Consider the following 21181-nt stretch of genomic DNA (forward strand, 5'->3'; position numbering starts at 1 on the left):
ATCTATTGTTAAACGACTTCGTTACTTCAAAAGTATTATTTAGATGACCAAAAGTATTTGGTTGACGCTTTCTAAATGTCACAAGATGTTTTATTAATATTTAATGAATCCTACAACTACGCGCTGGAATTATGTCACTACGAAGTACTTACCTACAGTGTTACGAATACCTATTCATTCATACGTCGTAACCCCACATTAGAACCAATGGGCATAAGATTAATGAACTGAGAGTACCTATACGCTCAATGCCCCTAGTCATTCAGTGCTAATGAGGCGAATAAGCTTTTTTGTTCGGACCTATATGGTGCAGGCGTTCACATTGAAACCACACAAAATCTAGTTTAAAATCGGATAGCTCTGATTTTAAACCCACGATATTTTATAAAATATATAATTGTGTTTGTTTTCTTGCATAGTGTAGATGTAACTAATAACTAAAATACTGGTGAACGTTAATAATATTATGTGTCTTTAGTTTTGATAATGTCAATACTCTGTTAATTATGCAATGGGCAGAATATGTCGCAGAGAAAGTGTATATCCAAGGTTGCATGAGCTACCTACACGATCCATCGTCTAAACAACACCACCAGGAGAAATAAACGGAATTTGACATTAATTTGATTGATATTAGAAAGCATGTGAAATCAAGTAAAGTAGTATAGTTAGTTACCTATCTCAACCTAATAAAAGGGTGTTAAAAATACGTATGTCATTAAGATGGTTGGAGGGTTAAGAAATAATTGGAAGCACCTGCTCAGCGACAAGATGTGAGACACATTCCATCACTCCTTGTCACTTTACAGTATTTAAAATATTGTAGATATATACTTTAATGGCGACAGAATAATACACATGGAATTGTTAAGAACATTGTGTCGACAGAAGTTCAGATTTTCGGTACATATGGCGAACCATTACTATCTACTTTAATATACTTATGCTTAAATATTGACACAATAATTGAAAACCACAATTACTATATGTAAGTGAATGAATTATGATTACAAATAGAAAACGTAACTATAGATATTACAAACCAGGGTATTTTTTTTTCAAATTTGCCTACCTTTCTAAAATAGTATAAACATTTATACTTGAAATACTTATACTTAAAGATTAAGAGTAACTACGATTAATTTGTATAATAGCTACTACCTTACAACAATAAAAATTGAGTGAATAATGATGTCATGACAAATATAATATCAGTAAGATTAGAGATGAAGTACCTTAATTATCCTACAGAGACAATAAAGAAAATTCTATAAATTCGTCAACAACCCGTGGAAAGCTTTGTGTGCTAGATCAAACTCGTATTTAAGCTCTTGTCATGAAATGCTTACCATTTTCTTTATTGTCTCGATTATACAGTATAATGAGCGATTACAATGTGGCGACAAGTTACTGCGATGATCGATCACTACTCCTACTGTGTGCTCAGTAGGTAGAGAATGGAAACACTTAGCGTGGCTCACACGAAGGAATGGTTAGCCACCATACTCGTACTATCTAAAAGTGCCAGATAATAGCGCGGGCGAGACGCGTCGTGCTCGCCAGTAGGCAGCTCGCTATCGATAAATCGCAATACACTGAAACAGGCTCTCGCGGGATGGTCGGACAAATCTTCAGCCTCATTATAATTCCTACGTATCAGTATGATCATGTGTGTGTGGGTGCATAATATGCACGCAATCCGCGGTGGCTAGTGGCCATATCGACGAATGCACGACTGTAAAGTACACTCATTACCTAAACTATTTACTTTCTTATTAATAACTCCTTATATCTGAGTCTAATGGCAGTGATGGTCAGCAGTTGTTGGGAGGGACATAATTTAGTCAACCATTCCCCAAGAATCAAAATAAAAAATTATACGTTGAACCAAAATTTTCTGATCTACTTTTATTTATTCCTCATTTCGACCGCTTCGGCTTAAACTCGTCTTACACTAACGTAACGGGTGGTTACGTGTCTATTATTCTATGATTACGTACCATTTATATGATATTATACTATGTAGAACTATAGACTTACGACTAAATAATCCTAACATTAGTATAATCATATCGAAATGTAAAGATGTCAAGACGAAATTAAAAGCACAGGTAAATTTACCTACCGCGGCTATCTAACAACCGGCTAAAATCGACAATCTACTATCAAGCCACGATGCGAAACCATTTATTATATTATTACACATATTAAAATTATCCGTTCAACTTCATCGCGTTCTGTTCACACAACACCGTTCGTAACCCAACTTTAAAATATCTATCGCGAACATGTTTGAAACTGGAATGTACTTAGTCGTAAAAGCTATCTAAATGTGAAACTTTAAGCCTGTTTCAGTGACTAACGTCAAAAGTCCATCTTAAAATACAAACATTACACCAAATGAAAAATTGTATCAAACCATCATTCAGTCAGTGTCAGGTTGAACCGAACAATAAGTATTGAATTAGCAGAGAGAGATATGAGAGCAAACATATGAGAGTGTAGCCTTGATAAATGATAGTATTACAAACTAAATGCCTTACAAGGAATGGATATAAACAAGTGCATACGAGTGAGTGCGTTATAGCAGAGAGCTAATATTTCTATAAAAACTCATTAAATCAATTACAGAAATATACTACCAATTTTGAGTACATTTTTTTCTAAACCTTAACAATTAATATAATATCAAAATTTTATGGACTATGAATTATTAATAACATGAAAAACAGTCTTCCAGGCTTTTCGATTATCAAAAATTTGTAAATTGTAAAATTTTATTTGTATAAACCAATAAAGTACAAGAATCTCAAAACAGTCTAAACATTCTCATCAGCTCTTTCCCTCGAATTAAAGACGCCTAGTTTTTGACAAGTAATGATTCATACTTTCCAATTTATCTAATAAAACGTCAGCCAATTTTTGGTATCAATTATTCTAGACTTATAATGTAGCGTAAATAATTTCAAAATACACAGCGCTATTCGACGCCAAAAAATTTATGGATAAAATGAGATTAGTGAAAACTTAAGATATAAAAATATACGACGCTTCATACAAGAGAGCATTGGCGTGTCTCGATATAAGATGAAGATTAAAAATATGTTTCGTAGCCCTGTTCAGTAACCCTGTCGAAATATTAAGGACTCTATAGATGGTAACAAACTAACTCAGTATGTAGCCAGCATCGGTGCGCCTACGTGTTCACTGTGTTCACTGCGTTCAGGTGTTGGTTGTGTTGAGGTGACTTGTGAGTGTACTGTGAGCGCTGACTACCCGCAACTACCCGCAACTACTCGTGTGCATTAGTGTGCGAGGTTGGCACTGATTCTCATCGAATGAACGAGAACACGCCTGTTTTTCATAAATGTTGTGACATCCCAACTACAGACTCCAGTTCCATACATAACATACGATGACGCGATGCAAGTGGACTATTATGATTAATTACATACACTATCTTAATTCATTGGGTACATGTGAGCCTAATTCTGTAAGTAGCTTATAAACAAAATTACTTATTTCGTATTTATCTCATTACTATTCATTCAAATTGAATAACACAACGATAAAACATTATAAACACATAAAGCATTGAATTTTACACATACAATCAAATATGAAATAATAATATTCCTATGACAAAATAATGTAAAACACGACACGACATCGAGCGAATTCTATTTAATTAAATACATTAATAAAACCGAAATGACATAAAGACGCATCGGCGTCCTTAACTGATAGTAACGGGAAAGACAAATGGATTTACACGCTTATAATATACAGAATCTATTACGAGTCTGACTCTTAAGTGTATAATTCAACTTGTTAAAATTACGGTATATTGAATTTCAGCGCCATACTTCGTGTGTTCGTTTACTTCTCCTTCTCACTATCCTTCTCTTTTCCCTTCTCATCGCTCTCCTTTTCTAGTTCCTTTTCTTTTTCGTCACCCTGAAACATTCAAAATAATTTCATAGTTAGTTATCAAAATCGAAATGTTTTCGCAGTAACTATAATTATAACTGACACCAAGGAGTCGTAAATAAATATAACATGTGATTGTTAACACACCTTGCCTTTCTCCGGCTCGTCGGGAAGGGGCTGCTTCTCAGCGGGGCCGGTGCCCTCCTTGGTCTCCTTAACTTCCTTGACGGGCTTAGGAAGGTGTGCATTGAGATCCAGCGTGGAGCAGATATCGTCCCAGTCATGGAACGCTCTCTCCTTGATGCGCGACACCAGTCCCACGAGGTTGGGGAACGATTCGTTCATAGCATCTCGCAGCGGGTGCGCCACTTCCTTGTCGATGAAGTGGACTTGTGCGAGGTTCGCGAACGCAACCACATCCAGCTGTTGAAAAAGTTATTTATTTATTATAACTTCATCTGTATTAGACATAACATACCTGAAAAGACTTTGTTGCTCAAGCCATAAAGATGTCGAATGCCGGTTAAAATAGTCAATAGTAAAGATGAAGAATGTTTTGAAATTGTTAGTGCATTAACGAAACATTATTATACAATATATGTCCCCAACCCGCACTTGGCCAGCGTGGTGGACTCAAGGCCTAACCCCTCCCTCATTACGGGAGGAGACCCTTAACCAGCAGTGGGACATTAATGGATTATATTTATTATTATATTTGTATGTACTTACAAGAGTCGGTTCATCGCCGAAAAAGAACGGCCTGTCAGCAAGAAGGTCCGAAAGTACGCGCAGATCATTCTTCCCAAATTCCACAATCTCGTCCTGATTGTGTACACCGATGCCATGGGCCTTCGCCTTTTTCATTCCCTTAAAATATTAATCAAATCGTAAGTACAAAAAGCCACGAAGGTGCTAGTTAAAAGTAGATTTTAAAATAATTATTTAGCTAAATCTTTATTTTTTTAATCACGTTAATTAGACAATCAAAAACAAAATAAACAACACTGACCCCATACTAAATACGCCAAAATCACGTATTTTGGTTGCATACAATAAGCCCCAATTAGCATTACTGGAATAACTTCACACGGAAGTACGTACCTTGCGAGAAGCCGTAAGCTTGTAGCAGAAGTTGAGAATAGGGTTTGGCAGACGAGTGTTGAGCGCGTTCTGTAGATTCACCTGGTAGCCCTTGATGACACTGTCGGGATACTTGGCACGCCACCACAGAATCACCCAGGAGAGATGGTTCTCAATCATGCAGATCATTGCGTGCGCCACAACCCTCTGCTCCGACGTCAGGGCTAGATGTAACAAATGGGTCAAGTAAGTCAGGTCATATCTTTTCTACATTCTAGAATGCACATGCGCAACGTCCCAGAACTATCTAGGATATTAGGACTCACAGCTCGCCCGTGTCCTACAGGTCTAAGTGCATCCAAGAATAAAATATCGATACTACCGACCTAGATACCTGTCAAAACCTGACTCGTAAATGCAACCAAACGACCCTACAGCTTACTCGTGAATTCAATTTTATTATCATACTGATGACTGCGAGTTTATTTCATAGTTATTAGAAAGGACAACGAAATTTCATTAAATGTTCATAAGTATTTACAAGATATTTATCGTTGCAGTCTGAGAATACGCAATTATATTTACCTGCATCAAGGTCCTTGTTGTATTTTTCGGACAGTTCTTTTATGATGAATGTGCTGTCAGCGATCTCTTCTCCGTTTAGCTCCACAAACGGCAGCTGGCCCTTTTTGGATCGGAACTTGGCCTTATGGTCCACGTTCTATAAAAGAAATGTTAAAAATATAGTAGCTGTTAACGTACACGTAAGTATCGCGTAATATTATGACAATTTACTACATATTGATAACTACGACATCATAACAAAGCATGCAAAAAGTGAGATTTGAAGAAACAGTACGAATTATTTCAAAACCAAGCTCGACGCGCTGAGTGGGCTCAGACAAAAACACATAATAGCATAGTCATTTATAATTCTCATGTAGGACTCCTGTCATAAACTGGGTAGGTACCACGAAAGTTATACAATATGAAATCGCATAATATAGTGTCCAGACGGTATGCCATGATTTACGAAAATTATGCCGTCAATACTAGTGATTACTTTTTGATTAAATCCCAAAAAAAAATATGTAATCTTAGATAAGGGTGAAGAGTGGTCGAACCTTACCATGTCATAAAAGGATCAAAAAGTGACAAGATTAATGGTTAGCTCCTGGCAAAAGAAGGTCTTAGTAGAAAGGTGGCGGTGATTTAATGTGTCACAAAATAATGGCCCATTGATTAGTCGTCGAATTTTAATTTAACTTTAGATTTTTCTGGTTTTAGGAAGATAAGTATTAGTTTGTCCAAAATAGTTTTATACTACTCGACCTCTACTAGTTAGAACACAATTTAAAAAAAACGCTACAAGTCATGGACTTGATAAATACATATAATATCTATACATTTTTGAGTAGCGGAATAATTTATTTTTCTTTCAACATACCATCAAAAGTGTACAACGGAATATAGAAACTCAGCTTTTAAGACACACTATATTATTATGCTAGTTGATACTGGTTTATGCTGCAGTCATACAAAAATGATGTTGCTACAGATAATGTTTTTTTAAAAAGGTTCTTCAGAGACTGTTCTTTTTTCTTGACGCCCTTAGCGTATCTATAGATACACGTGGAAACAACAGGTCGTCCGATATATTGTGCATAGCAACAGAGAAAGAGACGCTTGAATTGTCAATAGAGTATATATGAGAGTAGGTCGCTCCCGGGACGGTCGGGCCGCGAGACGTGGGGTATTGCGGGGATGCGGGGTGCAGCGCGCGCCGTGAAGGCACGGGGGTGGGACGCATGGCGACCGGGGTGGAAGCTGCGGGGCGTGAGCGGCGGGGTCCCAGTCGCTGGGTTTATCTGCCTTGTATCCATGGCGACGGGCTCCAGACGAGCCGAGCTCGCCGAGAGCGGGGAGAGCAGCTGTATTGATTTCGACTGGCGAGGTTCACCGGCCGGCTATCCCGCCCCTCTCACCCGGTCCTCGCGCTACACTCTTGAGCCCCGGCAACAATTTTTATCAGTCACGTCATATACCATGCATCGTTATACTTAATTGCTTACAGATTACGCAGCAACTGATCAAACGATGGCTACTGTAACATTCTGTTTGAACAATCTAACCCGATTCAGAGATATCGTTGTTTACCGTCGTTAGCTATTTAATTATTATTTGACAAGCTGCACCCTTTGACATTAAATCTTATAGATTTTATTAATATTAGTCCAAATGTTATCTATGAACAGTTTCAGCATCTGCCATGAATTATCTCTGAATTATGCCGCGGTAAACCAATTAACTAGACATAAGTATATCGCGTTAGGCAGAGAATAGTTGTTATTTAATATATAAATAGGAACTACTTCAGCCTTATTGATTCACTATAAGTAAAGTGTGAAGCTGCTTTCCATAAACCAGAGATAAAACACAAGTAACTGATTTAACGATCTCATTAGTCATGAATTAATTTTTAAATTTAATATGATCAACGAAAAAACAGGAAAGTTTTCTCATGTAGTCTAATATCTCAATACAATCGATCATTATTCCCACATAATGCGAGCTTAACCAAGTTTTCTTATCTCGTAAAACTAAGTTGCTACCACAATCCAATTATCTTCTCCAACATACCGTTGTATTAAACTAACTTATATGTTTGAGCTGCTATAAGTAAGATCTTTGTTCGTTGATTAGGTAGTATTTCATTTTAATTTATGTTCTCTTTATTTCTTAATTATTATTTTTTATATTAGAGTGAATATAAATAAGCATATATTAAAAATTAAAAGATATAATTTCTTATGTTATTCAGTTAAACAGAATTCGTTTTAATTATAGCTACAATGTTTCGTTTATAATATACGTGAAACGATTAGAGGAAAGCGACTAGTTACTTTCAGTTAGCAACACGGTACCCAGATAATAAAATGTATAGATTAGGGCGCGCTAGCGGCCCCGTCGGGCGCACCCCGGCTAAGGGGAGCTGCGGGGTTCGGGGTTGGTCGATGGCCGGCCGGGCTCGCTGCGCGCCGGGTGGGGTCGCGCAGGCGCTCCTATCCTACGATTCAGGTCGAAGCCCTCGCGGTTGCCGACCCCCGCGTCTAGGTACTCGTTAATAATGACATTTTCACCCAGCGATATGAGCGTATAGCCCAAAATGAAAGGGTGTAGAAACAGATATTCATAATTCTACGACTGCATTTCCGATAAAGAACGATCTGCCCGAACTTTAAGCTTTTTTCCAAATGTTTTACAATCATCGAGCTAATTTATAAAAGCTAAATCAATTATACTTAAAACCGTATACATGATTCAATAAAAGATTCAAAATTGGCGAAATCGTTAGAAGATCCGTCCACGAACATACAAACGCGACGGGGAGCTTTGTTTTATAATATGAGACAGTAACGATCATAATAAGAATATTACTGACTATGACTTAATACCATAGAAACATTAGGCCTATTTTTATCGGGTCCGGAGGTATCGATACTCTAAACGATGTTCAATTGTGATCTACTTAATATGACCTCACATAACAAGAAGTGCATAACATCATAGATACACAAAGCAATGTTTCAGATGTTTAACATGTTTTCACTAAGTATGTGGAATACTTGCGGCTAATTTTAACAATGTATGTTACTGTTAAGTATCGTGTGTTAAGTGTAAACAACGTAACATCACACATTGTGTTACCGTTACTCAAACAGTAGCGTTCGAAGAACGATCAACCCATTGTGTTCTATTTCAGTCTTCAGTTTATTGATTGATATATGTACTAAGTAAGAGACATGACACTGTCATTTTGATTTATCTACGAAATAATTCATGAGTTATTACTTAGAGTCTATAATATCAAAGAGCTTTTAATCATACCATTACGTGATAATAAGTAATTTACTACCTTGACATAACAAAAAAAATATAGTACTCATAGCAATGTGAGGATATGTTAGGGACACGATAAGGGTTTAACAACCTTCTGATGCCTGTAGCCGAACCGGAATAATTCCTAACTGGCTCACCTTCAAAAACTACTCTCAGTCTTCAGTCTCAGACAGCCTGTGTTATAAATAATTTTGTAAAGATATGAAGCAAAATATACGTTAGTGTTCAAATAGACCCCTAACACAAATTTTGCAAATAACATAATTACACGTAATAATTTCTTTACAAGTAAACCAGACGTAATTTGCTTGATTATTTAAATCGAGCAAAAAATTTTTTTACTGACTTGCATCAGCGGAAAATATAAATGTGCTGTATCAAATTAACGACATATATCCAATATCGCTGGTATAGTGGTATATAATACGAAACAGAAAAGTACCCGCGTATGAAAGTCGATTAAGTTAACAATTTTGATAATGATGAGAATACCACTATAGGGAGAATAAAGAGCCAGACAATATCGATTGAAGTTCGGAATAGCCAACCAACCTGAACAGTACTATGTTTCGTAGTAAATTGGACTCTTGGAAAATACAGCAATGTCGATTTGGATTTTGGAAATCATGGGGAATCATTCTGTATTATTTATAGCAAATCAATATAACAGGTGAGGACTAAGTTATTATTTGTGATTTTGCCGTATACGTGATTTATTGATATAATAATATGTGTTATAAGCAATAACCCGTGAACTATTGTTATTTATTTATTTATACTTTTAATATTCTTCAGAATAACAAAAATCCAAAAAAGGCTTGTTCTGCGGCTAACATTAGTTCCTGTTTAAATCACTTTCTTGATGCCGTGTTTAAAAAATGATTTTTTTAAAGACTTTTAAGCTGCTGCCGTTTATTATACAATATATTACAATATTATGACATAAGTAATGATGTCAATAATTTACTCAGAATAAAGACAAACAAGTAAATGTAAACATAAGGAAAAGTTCCTCAATATCTTGTTATGAAACTGGATTAGTATTCTACATGAGCCATTGACCATAAGTTTGCGGTTGTAAACATATTTTTGTTTAATCTGCCTTGTATGCGGTCAGCTGAGCTTGAAGTAATAATTCTTATCCGAGACAAAATGCATTTAACTACAGTTTAGCGAATGTTCTAATGGTATTCGTTCTGACAGCAGACACATTTCTACATAGGCACCAGTCCTACGACCGACGGCACCTATTTTTACAGAAATTGCCACGGATTGTCGCTTAAAGATCGCGCACAAATTAATGTCTGTGATCGCTTCATAAGTTCATAAGTTTCGGCTTCATAAGTTTCGATGATTAAGGTAAGGTATGTACGTAAGTTATGTCTCGGTCAGTTCGGTCTCTTACTGATACCAGTGTTAACCTATTACCTATTTGTTTAAGGGAACGTAGACTACGCGTACCTCACGCAAAATGCATCGCTACCATGATAACTTTTTAAGGTCTCAATACATCAGAACATACAAAAATATATTATGTTCTACGTTAGCTCGTCGACCGTGATATCTATAGGTACTACGCCTGCCGCAGTTTCTGGCAGATATGCTAGAACCCTAAGAGATATATTGAATATACTTGAGAGCGTGTGCAACGTTAGCTTCTTGTGTTCCAGAAGGTCCATGCGAACATTCAGATTAATAAAAAACATGCATAATAAAATAATAATATATATATTATTATAGTAGAAATTGTATAGGTACCTACATAGTTAATGAGAAATCTCTACTATAGACTGTAACGCGTTTTTGTAAGTAACTTAACCCGCGTTTTAAATATAGGTAGAGGAAAATAAGTAAGTAGGTATAAGTGCGTGAAGCTACTGGCTAGTCTCAAGTAGTGTTGGCCGGAACTTGAGAAAGTGCAGCCGACATACCGTGGCCGCACGATTTCATAGCTCAGTGGCCAACTCGCTGCTGCGGTTTCTCGATCACATTGCAAAACATGTGTGTTACCGAAGCTAGTTACACCAAGCAGAGAACTCGAAAATTAGCCATTATTATAAAAACAATGTACCCAAAAATATTTTGCGGTATTAGTTGGAACGGTATCGGATTTTTCCAAATGGACTATTTAGGTATATCAGTGGTACGTATTTGGAATTGGACAAAATTGGATCCATTGACACAGATAAGAAGAAGGTGTTATTAGGGAAGCTTTATTTTTTCTTCTGCTTTGGCTGTTTGACTTTATATAATTCGAATAAAAATTTAATGATTAATATTAATTGATAAATTGATGAATGCAAAACTCTGTCTGTAACTCTAACTAAGTCTGTATAACTCTAGTCAAGTGTTGTGTTCTAGACATACTGTGCGAGGAATATTAATCCTGCACATTGCAAATCCACAGACCAAGGGAATCAAATAAGGAAGGAAAAATTACGCCCTAAAGAAACATACAGATCACTGGAGGAAAAGCTACCAAGATTTGTCATACGAAATGATAATAATATGATTAATATATTGTGTCGTATCTTTTTTTCTTTCGAGTTTTCTACAGAAAATAGAGTACCTACGACAATTTCTTTCTACATTTTTATATTTATTTTGTTCTGTTTCTAATTAGTCGTAATTGAATAAGCAATTATTATTGCTTATCATTACTTAAAACCGGAACTAGAACTTTTGAAGAGTAGTTAGTGTCAAGTGTCCAGAATGTTATTGCACATTAAAACGCAACGCAAGCTTAATTACTACACAATAGTTTTAACCGTGTTCCATTTTTTTATATTGTTTGAAATTTGTTGCAGTAATTCTGTATTTATCTTTCATGATTCTGTTTTAATTTTGTATCGCGGTAACACTCACTTGGTTGGTACTTTTCATATTTTTTGAAAGTATTATACCTAGTTAGTTTATATGTTTTAGTCTATTTTTGCTACTAGAATATGTTAAGTAGAGAGAATATGGTAAGTGGTCTTAAAATAGAATTGTACCCAAAACACAGACGAATGCTCACATTAACCGGTAAATCCTAAAACTGATAAACCCTTGACGCGACAGACAGTCAAGTTTCTAAATTAAACTTGTTTGATTTATCACTCTATTAGCCTCTGTGATAAATTTTAATGTAAGGTACATATTTAGGGATATGATCATGCACCTTTCTATTTCAGTCAGGTTCCCTAACATCATTTGCAACCGCTACAAATCTAACTATACGCGGACGAATCGCAGACGTGTAGGAATGATTGATTATAAAATTAATTGGGTCAGTATGAAATCGTAGCTGTGCCACAGCTGCGTTCCTTACCGGGACGATGTTGCGCTAACACTTAATGAAGGTCATAGTAACGGTACAGGTGCTAGTTATTAATATAGAGACCTATCTGAGTCGAATACGAATTAATGGCTTTGCAAAGTAGCATTAAGCAACGCAGCGCGCACTTCCGTCGTACAAATGTAGCTTGGAGGGCTGGCGCGCGCCCGACCCGCATTCCACCACCAAATACGTCGCACGAAACACGACTCTCAGTTGGAATAATAAACGCATTGTTGCCGATGCCTCACAAAGCAGGCGAAATCGATTACACATAATACATTCAATTCTCTCTAACGCATTATAACGCACTCGACAACGTTTTGCAGTGTCCACTTTAAAAAGTGATCGTTATAATAATATGGGCGTTCTTACAGAATTTTTAACAAGAGTCAGCAAGGTTATTTTGTAGCTATGTGAAATGATGGGCCAAATGTCCCTATAACCTGCAGATGAAGAATTTTGATAAGTTTACAGGCTTAAAATTAAGCACTGGTAGGTGCTAAGATGATTTCTGTGTAGGTAGGTATTTACTATTTTGTAAAACTAAAGCGGCATTATTGTAATATCTATTTATAAGTCTTTTGCTGTCCTTGCGTGTCAAGTACTTGGCAAATTGTTGCTCCATCACACTTTTCCCGAACACTGCAGTTGAACACGCGAAATGATTTTGTCACGCAACATTATCTGATACTGATATGTACCTACTACAGAACAAGATAGGTGGTACACGAGAGACAGTAGCAATCTATGGCATAATATTTTACTGTTAATTAGCATGTACACGAGGTAACTTTCTTCACACAGAAATAATTGACAAGATTTTTGTATAAAAAGTCTGTAAAGAGATTAATTTACGTTCGAAAGCAAATTCTACCAGATGTACAGACATAATATATTTATTGGTATTCGAGATTAATGTTCTAGATAATTATTACTAAACAAGTAATTTTACATCAGGTGATAAAATGCTTACGAATTTATCCCTTCACAATATTTTCGTCCCTGCTATAAAATTGTTTTTGATCATAGAACAATACGGGTTGCCCACATCATAATGGTGCGTTCTAATCAACATCATAGCGAAATATTTACATAATTGAAATACCTACACCATAAAGTCATAAATTCTATGATCGTGCCTCGGCGTAGATATATAATTATTGTGTATGTCTCGTAAATTAATCGCGACGATTAGAAATAAGTAGCTACGATGGGTTTAAAACTACAAAGTAAGCAACAAATCCTTCATTCATTCAAAAACAACGTGAGTTGACCGTACCGAACGGTACTTAGCGTAAAAAGCATTAACGGCAGATAACAAACGTTACAATTGAAGTTATTTAAAGTTATCACGACGACGTCAATACATAATATTAACGACGTGACCTTAGACGAACGACAGACTGAATTCCAAGCACATTACACACTCGTTCGAGACAATCATACAAACAAGCTGTTTATTTATATGTAAGGTAATTATGCATTTATCAAAGTACCTATATGTATGTAAAGCTCGGTATAATAAACAGCTTTTGTTATTAAATGCTTGTTATATCGATATCCCTTAGGTAGTCACTTATGATTAGATATTTTTGAATCCTTGGACCTTATATAATAGTTTTAGTTTAGGTAAATAAGTTACGATTTATCAGAGATAATTCTAAGTTATGATATCGATTAAAATGTCGTTTCATTTTCTAATAAGGTACCTATTTACTCAATATAAGTAATTTCAAATTATATTGTATGAACAACCAGACCTGTAAATATTAAAAACAAAGTTACATATTATCGATAATCTAAAATTAAATGTACTTAGATAGTTTTTTTTAACTTGGCTTATCGGCTTTACGTAGGCACTGGAATTAAACTATGGTTTATGAATCTTCAATACGACAAGCAAGACAAAATGGAAAAAAAAAATAGGTATAAACGGCTTCTTGTCAAAATTTAATTTATTATGAATAGGGTTTCATTTCAAAATGTCATTATGAAGAAACATTATAACAGCACAATATTGTAGTAGCACATGACATTACGTTATGAAATAGTAACTAGTTCAGTTGAAATGTATATCGTCTATCTTAGAAATTAATGACTATCTTGCTGGGAGCCTCTATTTATTAAATTGCCGCCCATCGGAGCTTGAGGTCGACGACCGTAGCTCGCTGTGGTCATACACAAGCTACAGCTCGTCTTATCTACTCTATCTTGCGCCTACTTGAACGAGAGTCGACTTGAATACCACTACTCAGTGCGTCGATTATTGTGTGAAAGTATTATATTAAACAGTTGTACTCATGCCGAGCGTTTTCTGTTTCCTGTCCTACTTCCTAATAGAGTCGGATTCAGATTTTCAATATTTAAATAGATAAAATAGTCCATTCGTCAGTTAGAATTGTGGTGGATATTGATAATTTGGGACATTTATTTACTCTTTAGAACATCTTTAACTTTCAATTACGATGGAACAAAGAAAATAGCTATTAAGTTAGTATTGAATGTTGTTTTAGATAATGAACTACCTATGTTATCAAGAAAACACCGAGAAACGTGAGAAACTTAGAAATACTTTCTAAATGCAATGATAAAATTACACAATTATTGAATGAATAAACTAATTAGGAACCACTACCACTATAATCCGACAACTTAGTAGCAAGCCTTGGCATGGACTATATCGATATCTAGACAGTTATTGATACTACTGTATATTAGCAAAATAAAGTAAACGTATCAGACAGGCCGTCATAAGCTGCAAAAGCCTATAGGTTACTGATGTTTTTATTATTCTGAATTTTGTATGCCTCCGACAGCTGCGAACCATGATTACAAGGCTCTCTAATAAGTTGTTAGACAATACTACTGCATACTACCAATAAAGACGTTTAACGTATAGCGAAACTCTCGGTAACCGATTAATGTTAGATATGTAATCATTTTTTTTAAATTGAAGTTTCAACTAGGCCGTAGATGTAATTTCGCTTACATATCACTGATAGTAAGTATACAATAGAAATATAAAATAATGAAGCAATAAAAATGTGACATGGTTGAAAAGTATTTATAGTTTCATTCTCTGCCGCGTTGATGGTATGTTAATGTAGGTACTTATGTATCAACAAGGTTAATACTAAAGGGCATTGGCCGCGGGCGGATACCGCACGTCCTACACCCCTCATTCTAGTGAGACTGAACAACACATGCGTATAGCGGGTCAGACATTGTTATTAAAATCATTTCAAGATTGTGATCTTATTCCGTTGAATTGCTGCAATTTATTAACGCCTGCTTATATTAGTGTTAGTTTTAAAAACAAAAGATGTTGGCAGTTACATTTCTCGACTTGAACTCTTACTGCATTCCCATTTTAATCCATACCTCATTTGCTAAACTGGTTTTGTTTAAACATTAAACTACTTACGCATGCAATAAACTTATCCTTATTATCAGAGGTATACAAAGCTATCTGACAAAACAAAAATATAAGACAACAATACTATCTATTGTTTTAAATATAGCTTGATTAAAATGACGTTTTAAGCAAAATTTATGACACAACTTTGTAGAACTAACGAATGTTACAAATTGGTGCACATGTTTGGCATTAAAACTATTTTTTACTACGGATCCTCATCTTAAAATCAGAAAATTTTAACACAGTGGGCATTAAACAAAAAACTTTAGTACTATTTCGTTTAGGCATAAAAATCTAATTATTTGCAACCGCCCTACAAAGTTACCTACTGTAAAAAAATTAAGTGAGGGAACACAAAATCGGAAAAGTAAATCGGTTTATTAATACGAGTATAACAATAATCGTTATTGTTAATAAAACGAAAGAAGGTCCATCAGATTCGTATTTAAAAAATTGAAAATCCGCCTCTGTTTTAAAAATAAGCAAGGTCCCAGTGCGATGTTAAAACTAAGTTTGGCCATCCCATACCAATTTCCTAAAACATTAACTCATAACGACAAATTCGTAAGAAGCTGATTCAAAAAAATCTAATATAAATCACAAATATCTTCGATTTTATATTTTGCAATAGATTTTAATTCATACCTTTCCAACCTTAGGCACATAGACATCTGTCGTTTTGATCAAGCTATATTTCAAACAGTATAGGTAAATGATATCCATTGGTTGGGCATAATAATCTAAAATACGAAAAGCCTTTACGTGGAATCTATTATCTTTACTAATAACCCGCATTACTCTCTGGGGCATTGTTTATTGCTTCACTCGTGGTATTATTTTTTATCACCGGAAAAGTGCAATAGTACCTCTAACTTTTGTTTTATTTTAATAGTCAATTTGAGGACACGTCACTCGTTATAATCTATCGTTATCGCATTCGAATATTCTTAACAAAAGAAAATTACCTAGTTTACATTTTATTGTACTAAGTTATTTTAAAAATATTCTAATAATCACAAAATTGTAGCATCCTATCGTTCCTCAGTCTCATGTGACCCGGAGATCCTTGGATCGTCGTAAGTCAATTCATGAATAATAAATACCTATTCAAGAGCAGTGATAGCCGAGTGGTATAAGTTGACACCTCCCACGCATGTGGTCGCAGGTTCGAACCCGAGGCAACACACCAATGACTTTTCGAAGTTATGTGTGTATTAGAAATAATTATCACATGCTCCAACGGTGAAGGAAAACATCGTGAGGAAACCTTGCATGCCTAAAAATTTGTTTAAAATATTTATTGAGGGCGTGCAAAGTCCCCAACCCGCACTTGGCCAGCGTGGTGGACTCAAGGCCTAACCCCTCCCTCATTACGGGAGGAGACCCTTGCCCAGCAGTGGGACAGTAATGGGTTAAATTTATTTATTTAAATACCTATTCATTAATGTAAAATGTTATATCTCAGATTTTTATTTCTTTTGTTTAACTGCCCTTTGAAGTTTTTGGATTCCACAATCTATCCCAGCCACGCTACCGATTCGTTGTTCCTATAAAACATACGTAATCCTGTATAGTGGTATTAGTGTAATTATTTATCTTGACAGATGGTCAACAGTTCTAAACACGCTGGAACTTTTTCCATAAAGCTGTTTGAAAAGGCCGTGAGGCTATAATACATATAACGTTAGTCGTCACGCTTGTTAAAAATGAGTTGTCTAATCAGTCTAATTAATTCCATGACTAATAACACCCATAAGGAGAATTGCCCCTCCTTGGTAAGAGAATAATTAATTTACTTTAGGTCTCGCAGTTTTCATTTCCTACTACACATAACTAACACACTATTATACCCAGTCTGCACTAAGTTACAATCAGTGTTACAGTGATTTTTCGTAAAGCTGATCGTTGTTTTAAAGCTTTAGTGGTTCAACTAGAAAGATAATAAGCTATTGTGATATGATTGAGTCATATAGATTTTATCCCACCGAAACCAGAGAAGAGATGCGAAAATCTAAACTTCGGTAAAATGAATCATCCATCATATCTTTAAATATGCATTGCAATGGTTGAAAGCATCACCTATAGACCCCGTAGGTGCTAATTACCCGTAAATTACTCCGCTTCATCATGCGTTGAATATCATGTAAGTAACCCGCTATTACAAATAGGACAATGCGGTCGACACAATTGATCTAGTGCACCATTGAATACATTCATTCGTTATTATACCTCTAAAACAACTTATTTCCTTCAGCCTTTAAATAGAACGAGGACTATAACACGTTGAAGTAAAATTTTAGTAGCCTGAAATTAGAACCCTTTTTTCTCTACATTAGCTAAAGTTACTAAGGTGTGCTTGACTAACGTCCGGGCAGTGGGGATGGTTACTAAAATAAACCTCGAGGATAATAGCATTTTTTTGCAGCAATTATTGTAAGAATTCGTCATTACATGAAGAGAATCATACGCGTTAACCATCGTTTACGAGACGTTCATATTAATAAGTTATGCTTTTGTTATCGTTTTAGCGAAAATTTAAATGTAGTCAAGTTTTAGGACACGGCGGGATGTGGACGGCGGGCGTAGTGCCGCAGGGCTACGATCGATATCATCAAGATGAGCTGCTCATAAAAACATAATACCTATATAGGTGGACCTACGCGACTGCAATTATTCATTTATTATTTTACACAAATTTCAATTACAATTACATCAAGTAGTACAGTACCTAGCATTTAGTCAAGAATATTCCTGCAATTTATTAGATCTATTTAGGTAGGTACCTATAAATTTCTCAACTTCGTAGTGTTTAGGTAGAGTGCTGTATGTGTATGTACAAATATTCCTGTTAGTCAAATGCATAATTTCGTAATAGGCCGGGAACCGCGTAAACTCTTTTTTTCTTGCATTGAAGAAATTTTCGACCGATTTTTTTAACATATCTACGCCTCGAGCGCTTTATACCTACCTTAGATACAAATTTGGGTGATATCATTAAAACATGACATGTAATAAAACAATATCTACTTCAGAAATAAAAATAACAAAAAAGATTAATAACCCATCAACATGCAGAACCTAAAATGCATCCTACACAGAGATGAATAACTTCGAAGTTTTAATACCACATGTCAAGTGAGTAGTTTTAAAACGTTCGCCAAAGCATAATTCGCTATGATATTTTTATGCAATGTAAATTATGTTACTAAATATAGATTTTTATAATAATCTTCACACATATTTTCATTACCTATAAGTTTCACCATTATAAAAAAAAGCATAGCGAATGTACACACTAATTTATTACGAGATACAAGTAAATAAAGTTACGTATAATAACATCAATAAAATATATATTATATTAAATACGCAAGCGATAATATCTGAACTTTAGTTAACACTTACCTCGTACTTGATGCCGGCTAAACGAAGCCATGTTTCAACTTTCAAGCAATATGGTGAAGTTGATGGTAACAAAGGAGTTCGCGAAAATTGATACAGATATACGATATCTTTCTCAAAATTGTTCTTGTGTACGGTGACTTTAGGGGGTGAAGGCTCTACCTTCTTTTCTTCTACTTTCTCCTCTGTTTTTTCTGCCGGGGCTTCTTCTTTAGTTTGGCCATTGTCTGCCGGCGCGTCTTCCTTTGCTACCTTTTCTTTTTCCGTGTTCTCAGGCACGTTATTTATGACTTCTGTTGCCATTATGCAGATTTTATGAATAAAACTGTCTCTAATAAAATTACTCACACACTCTAAAGTACACAATTAATTCAAGCCGCGCTTGTTATTAGATTTAAAAAATATTCACAGCAATCAGTTCGGAAAGCGCGTTTCTTGCCGTGCGTTAACTAGCTAACTGTGCGACGCGAAGCAAGCGCGTTGGGCGACCTGGGTTGGGCGCTGCCGCTAACCGCGCCCGCCGTTAACACAGTGTTGCCAGTATTAAATTTTCAGTAACCATTATAGCGAAAAAAATACCTTTCAATTACATTTTTGTATTTTTAACGAACATTCTTATGTAATAGAATAAATTTAACATAATCGTAGAAATCAGTATCATAATGCAGTACTTTATTCATATAGGCAATATTTAAAACTGTTTTAGGTCTGCCACAAGCTGCGCAATAAAATTATTTTATTGTTGACACTGTCTTGTTTATATAAGTATGTTCTGTTTCCTTTACAAACTTTTTGCCAAATGCTAATAAACTTACCAAGCTAAATAATTAAGGTGACAAAATCCCATAACTTTTTACATTGTGTGAGTTTTGCAACTTTTTTTGTTTTGTTAAGTTTTTATATTGAATGATTGAAAAAACGTAACTTCTGCATTGGTTTGAGGTCAGGAATCCTCACTGTCTCGTCCAATAAGCGAATGTTAGCTTCTTTCAAATGAGCACAAGTAAGTCAATAGTACTTTTTATCTTATTTATAACTCCTAATATTGGGCTGCTTAATATGTAGATTATGAAAGTCTGACACGTAATAAAAAGTATTCCATTTACTTTGCAGACGAACTGCGAGCGATCTTTGAAAGTTACGCCAGTCTAAGCCATAAACGTTTAAGACTCTCCGCTATATTATTATGCTGAGTACCTTGAACGCCAACTACAGAATAAGGTCTCATCTTTTTAGTTCTCTCTGATACCCGTCTACACCATTCAGACATATCAACTAAGACCAGGCTATTAATAACTGAAGCAACATCCATTTCTCGCCTTATTCCAACCCTAATTATGGACACGAGCAAATAACATTATAGTTCTCTCTGATACCCGTCTACACCATTCAGACATATCAACTAAGACCAGGCTATTAATAACTGAAGCAACATCCATTTCTCGCCTTATTCCAACCCTAATTATGGACACGAGCAAATAACATTCCAAGTCATTGACAACATATTATTATATAACTCCTACTTTTCTTGAAGCATGGTGACAAAAACGGTTCGAAAGCTTTTGTGCACTACAATTTAATATTAATCTAACTATTATAAAAACTGTAATTATTTTTGTTATTCACTAACCCACCGATATTTTTTCGCCAAATATCTCTACCCTTGAATATTGTTAAATTTTAATACAGTTTTAGCAAGTAAGTAGAATTTTGAAAAAAAAAAAACAGTCTTTAAACTTGAATCATATTTTCTTGGTAACCAAAACAACTAAAAAGTCAACATCACTTATAAAGAATTCAATCAATAATAAATACGTATTTCTAAAGGATCCGTTATCGTTTATTTTTTGCAAAATGGTTTATGTAATATGATGATAAATTACGAAATATTTTGAAATATGGCTAGTAACGAGTTATTATTAGAATTTATAATATTATTATCTACATCCTGATTTACAAGATGTAGGTACTATTTTTAATTGACTTATAATAAAATTATGCTTTCGAATTTTCAACACGGCGACGCCGCGACTTTATTTATGTGCAATTAACGATCATCGGTTTGTGAGCGGCCTATTCCAAGTGACAGGCAGTTTTGTTAGAGTAGGTACAGCCAAATGTCACTTTCACTC

The 21181-nt window shown here is 35.2% G+C and overlaps 1 protein-coding gene across 1 annotated transcript; it reads right to left on the minus strand.

Annotated features, from left to right (window-relative positions):
* Window positions 1-818: 818 nt before the first annotated feature.
* Window positions 819-19543, minus strand: fax (failed axon connections). Its single transcript, XM_076135199.1, has 6 exons — window positions 19053-19543; window positions 5596-5731; window positions 5032-5234; window positions 4660-4797; window positions 4078-4353; window positions 819-3957 (listed from the first exon to the last, which is right to left on the minus strand). Exons 1-6 carry the CDS (start codon window positions 19350-19352, stop codon window positions 3880-3882), a joined length of 1131 nt encoding a protein of 376 aa, XP_075991314.1. The 5' UTR covers window positions 19353-19543; the 3' UTR covers window positions 819-3879.
* Window positions 19544-21181: the final 1638 nt, after the last annotated feature.

This window comes from Anticarsia gemmatalis, chromosome Z (assembly GCF_050436995.1).
Source record: "Anticarsia gemmatalis isolate Benzon Research Colony breed Stoneville strain chromosome Z, ilAntGemm2 primary, whole genome shotgun sequence".
NCBI classification, from domain to species: domain Eukaryota; kingdom Metazoa; phylum Arthropoda; class Insecta; order Lepidoptera; family Erebidae; genus Anticarsia; species Anticarsia gemmatalis.

Bases quoted from the DNA above. Each gene is read 5' to 3' on its own strand.
- fax (XM_076135199.1), bottom strand. From the start codon at position 19,352: ATGGCAACAGAAGTCATAAATAACGTGCCTGAGAACACGGAAAAAGAA. The intron at 5,732-19,052 runs GTAAGTGTTAAC...TTTCTTTTATAG, and splicing joins TAGCCGGCATCAAGTACGAG to AACGTGGACCATAAGGCCAA. The intron at 3,958-4,077 runs GTGTGTTAACAA...TGAATGTTTCAG, and splicing joins ACGAGCCGGAGAAAGGCAAG to GGTGACGAAAAAGAAAAGGA.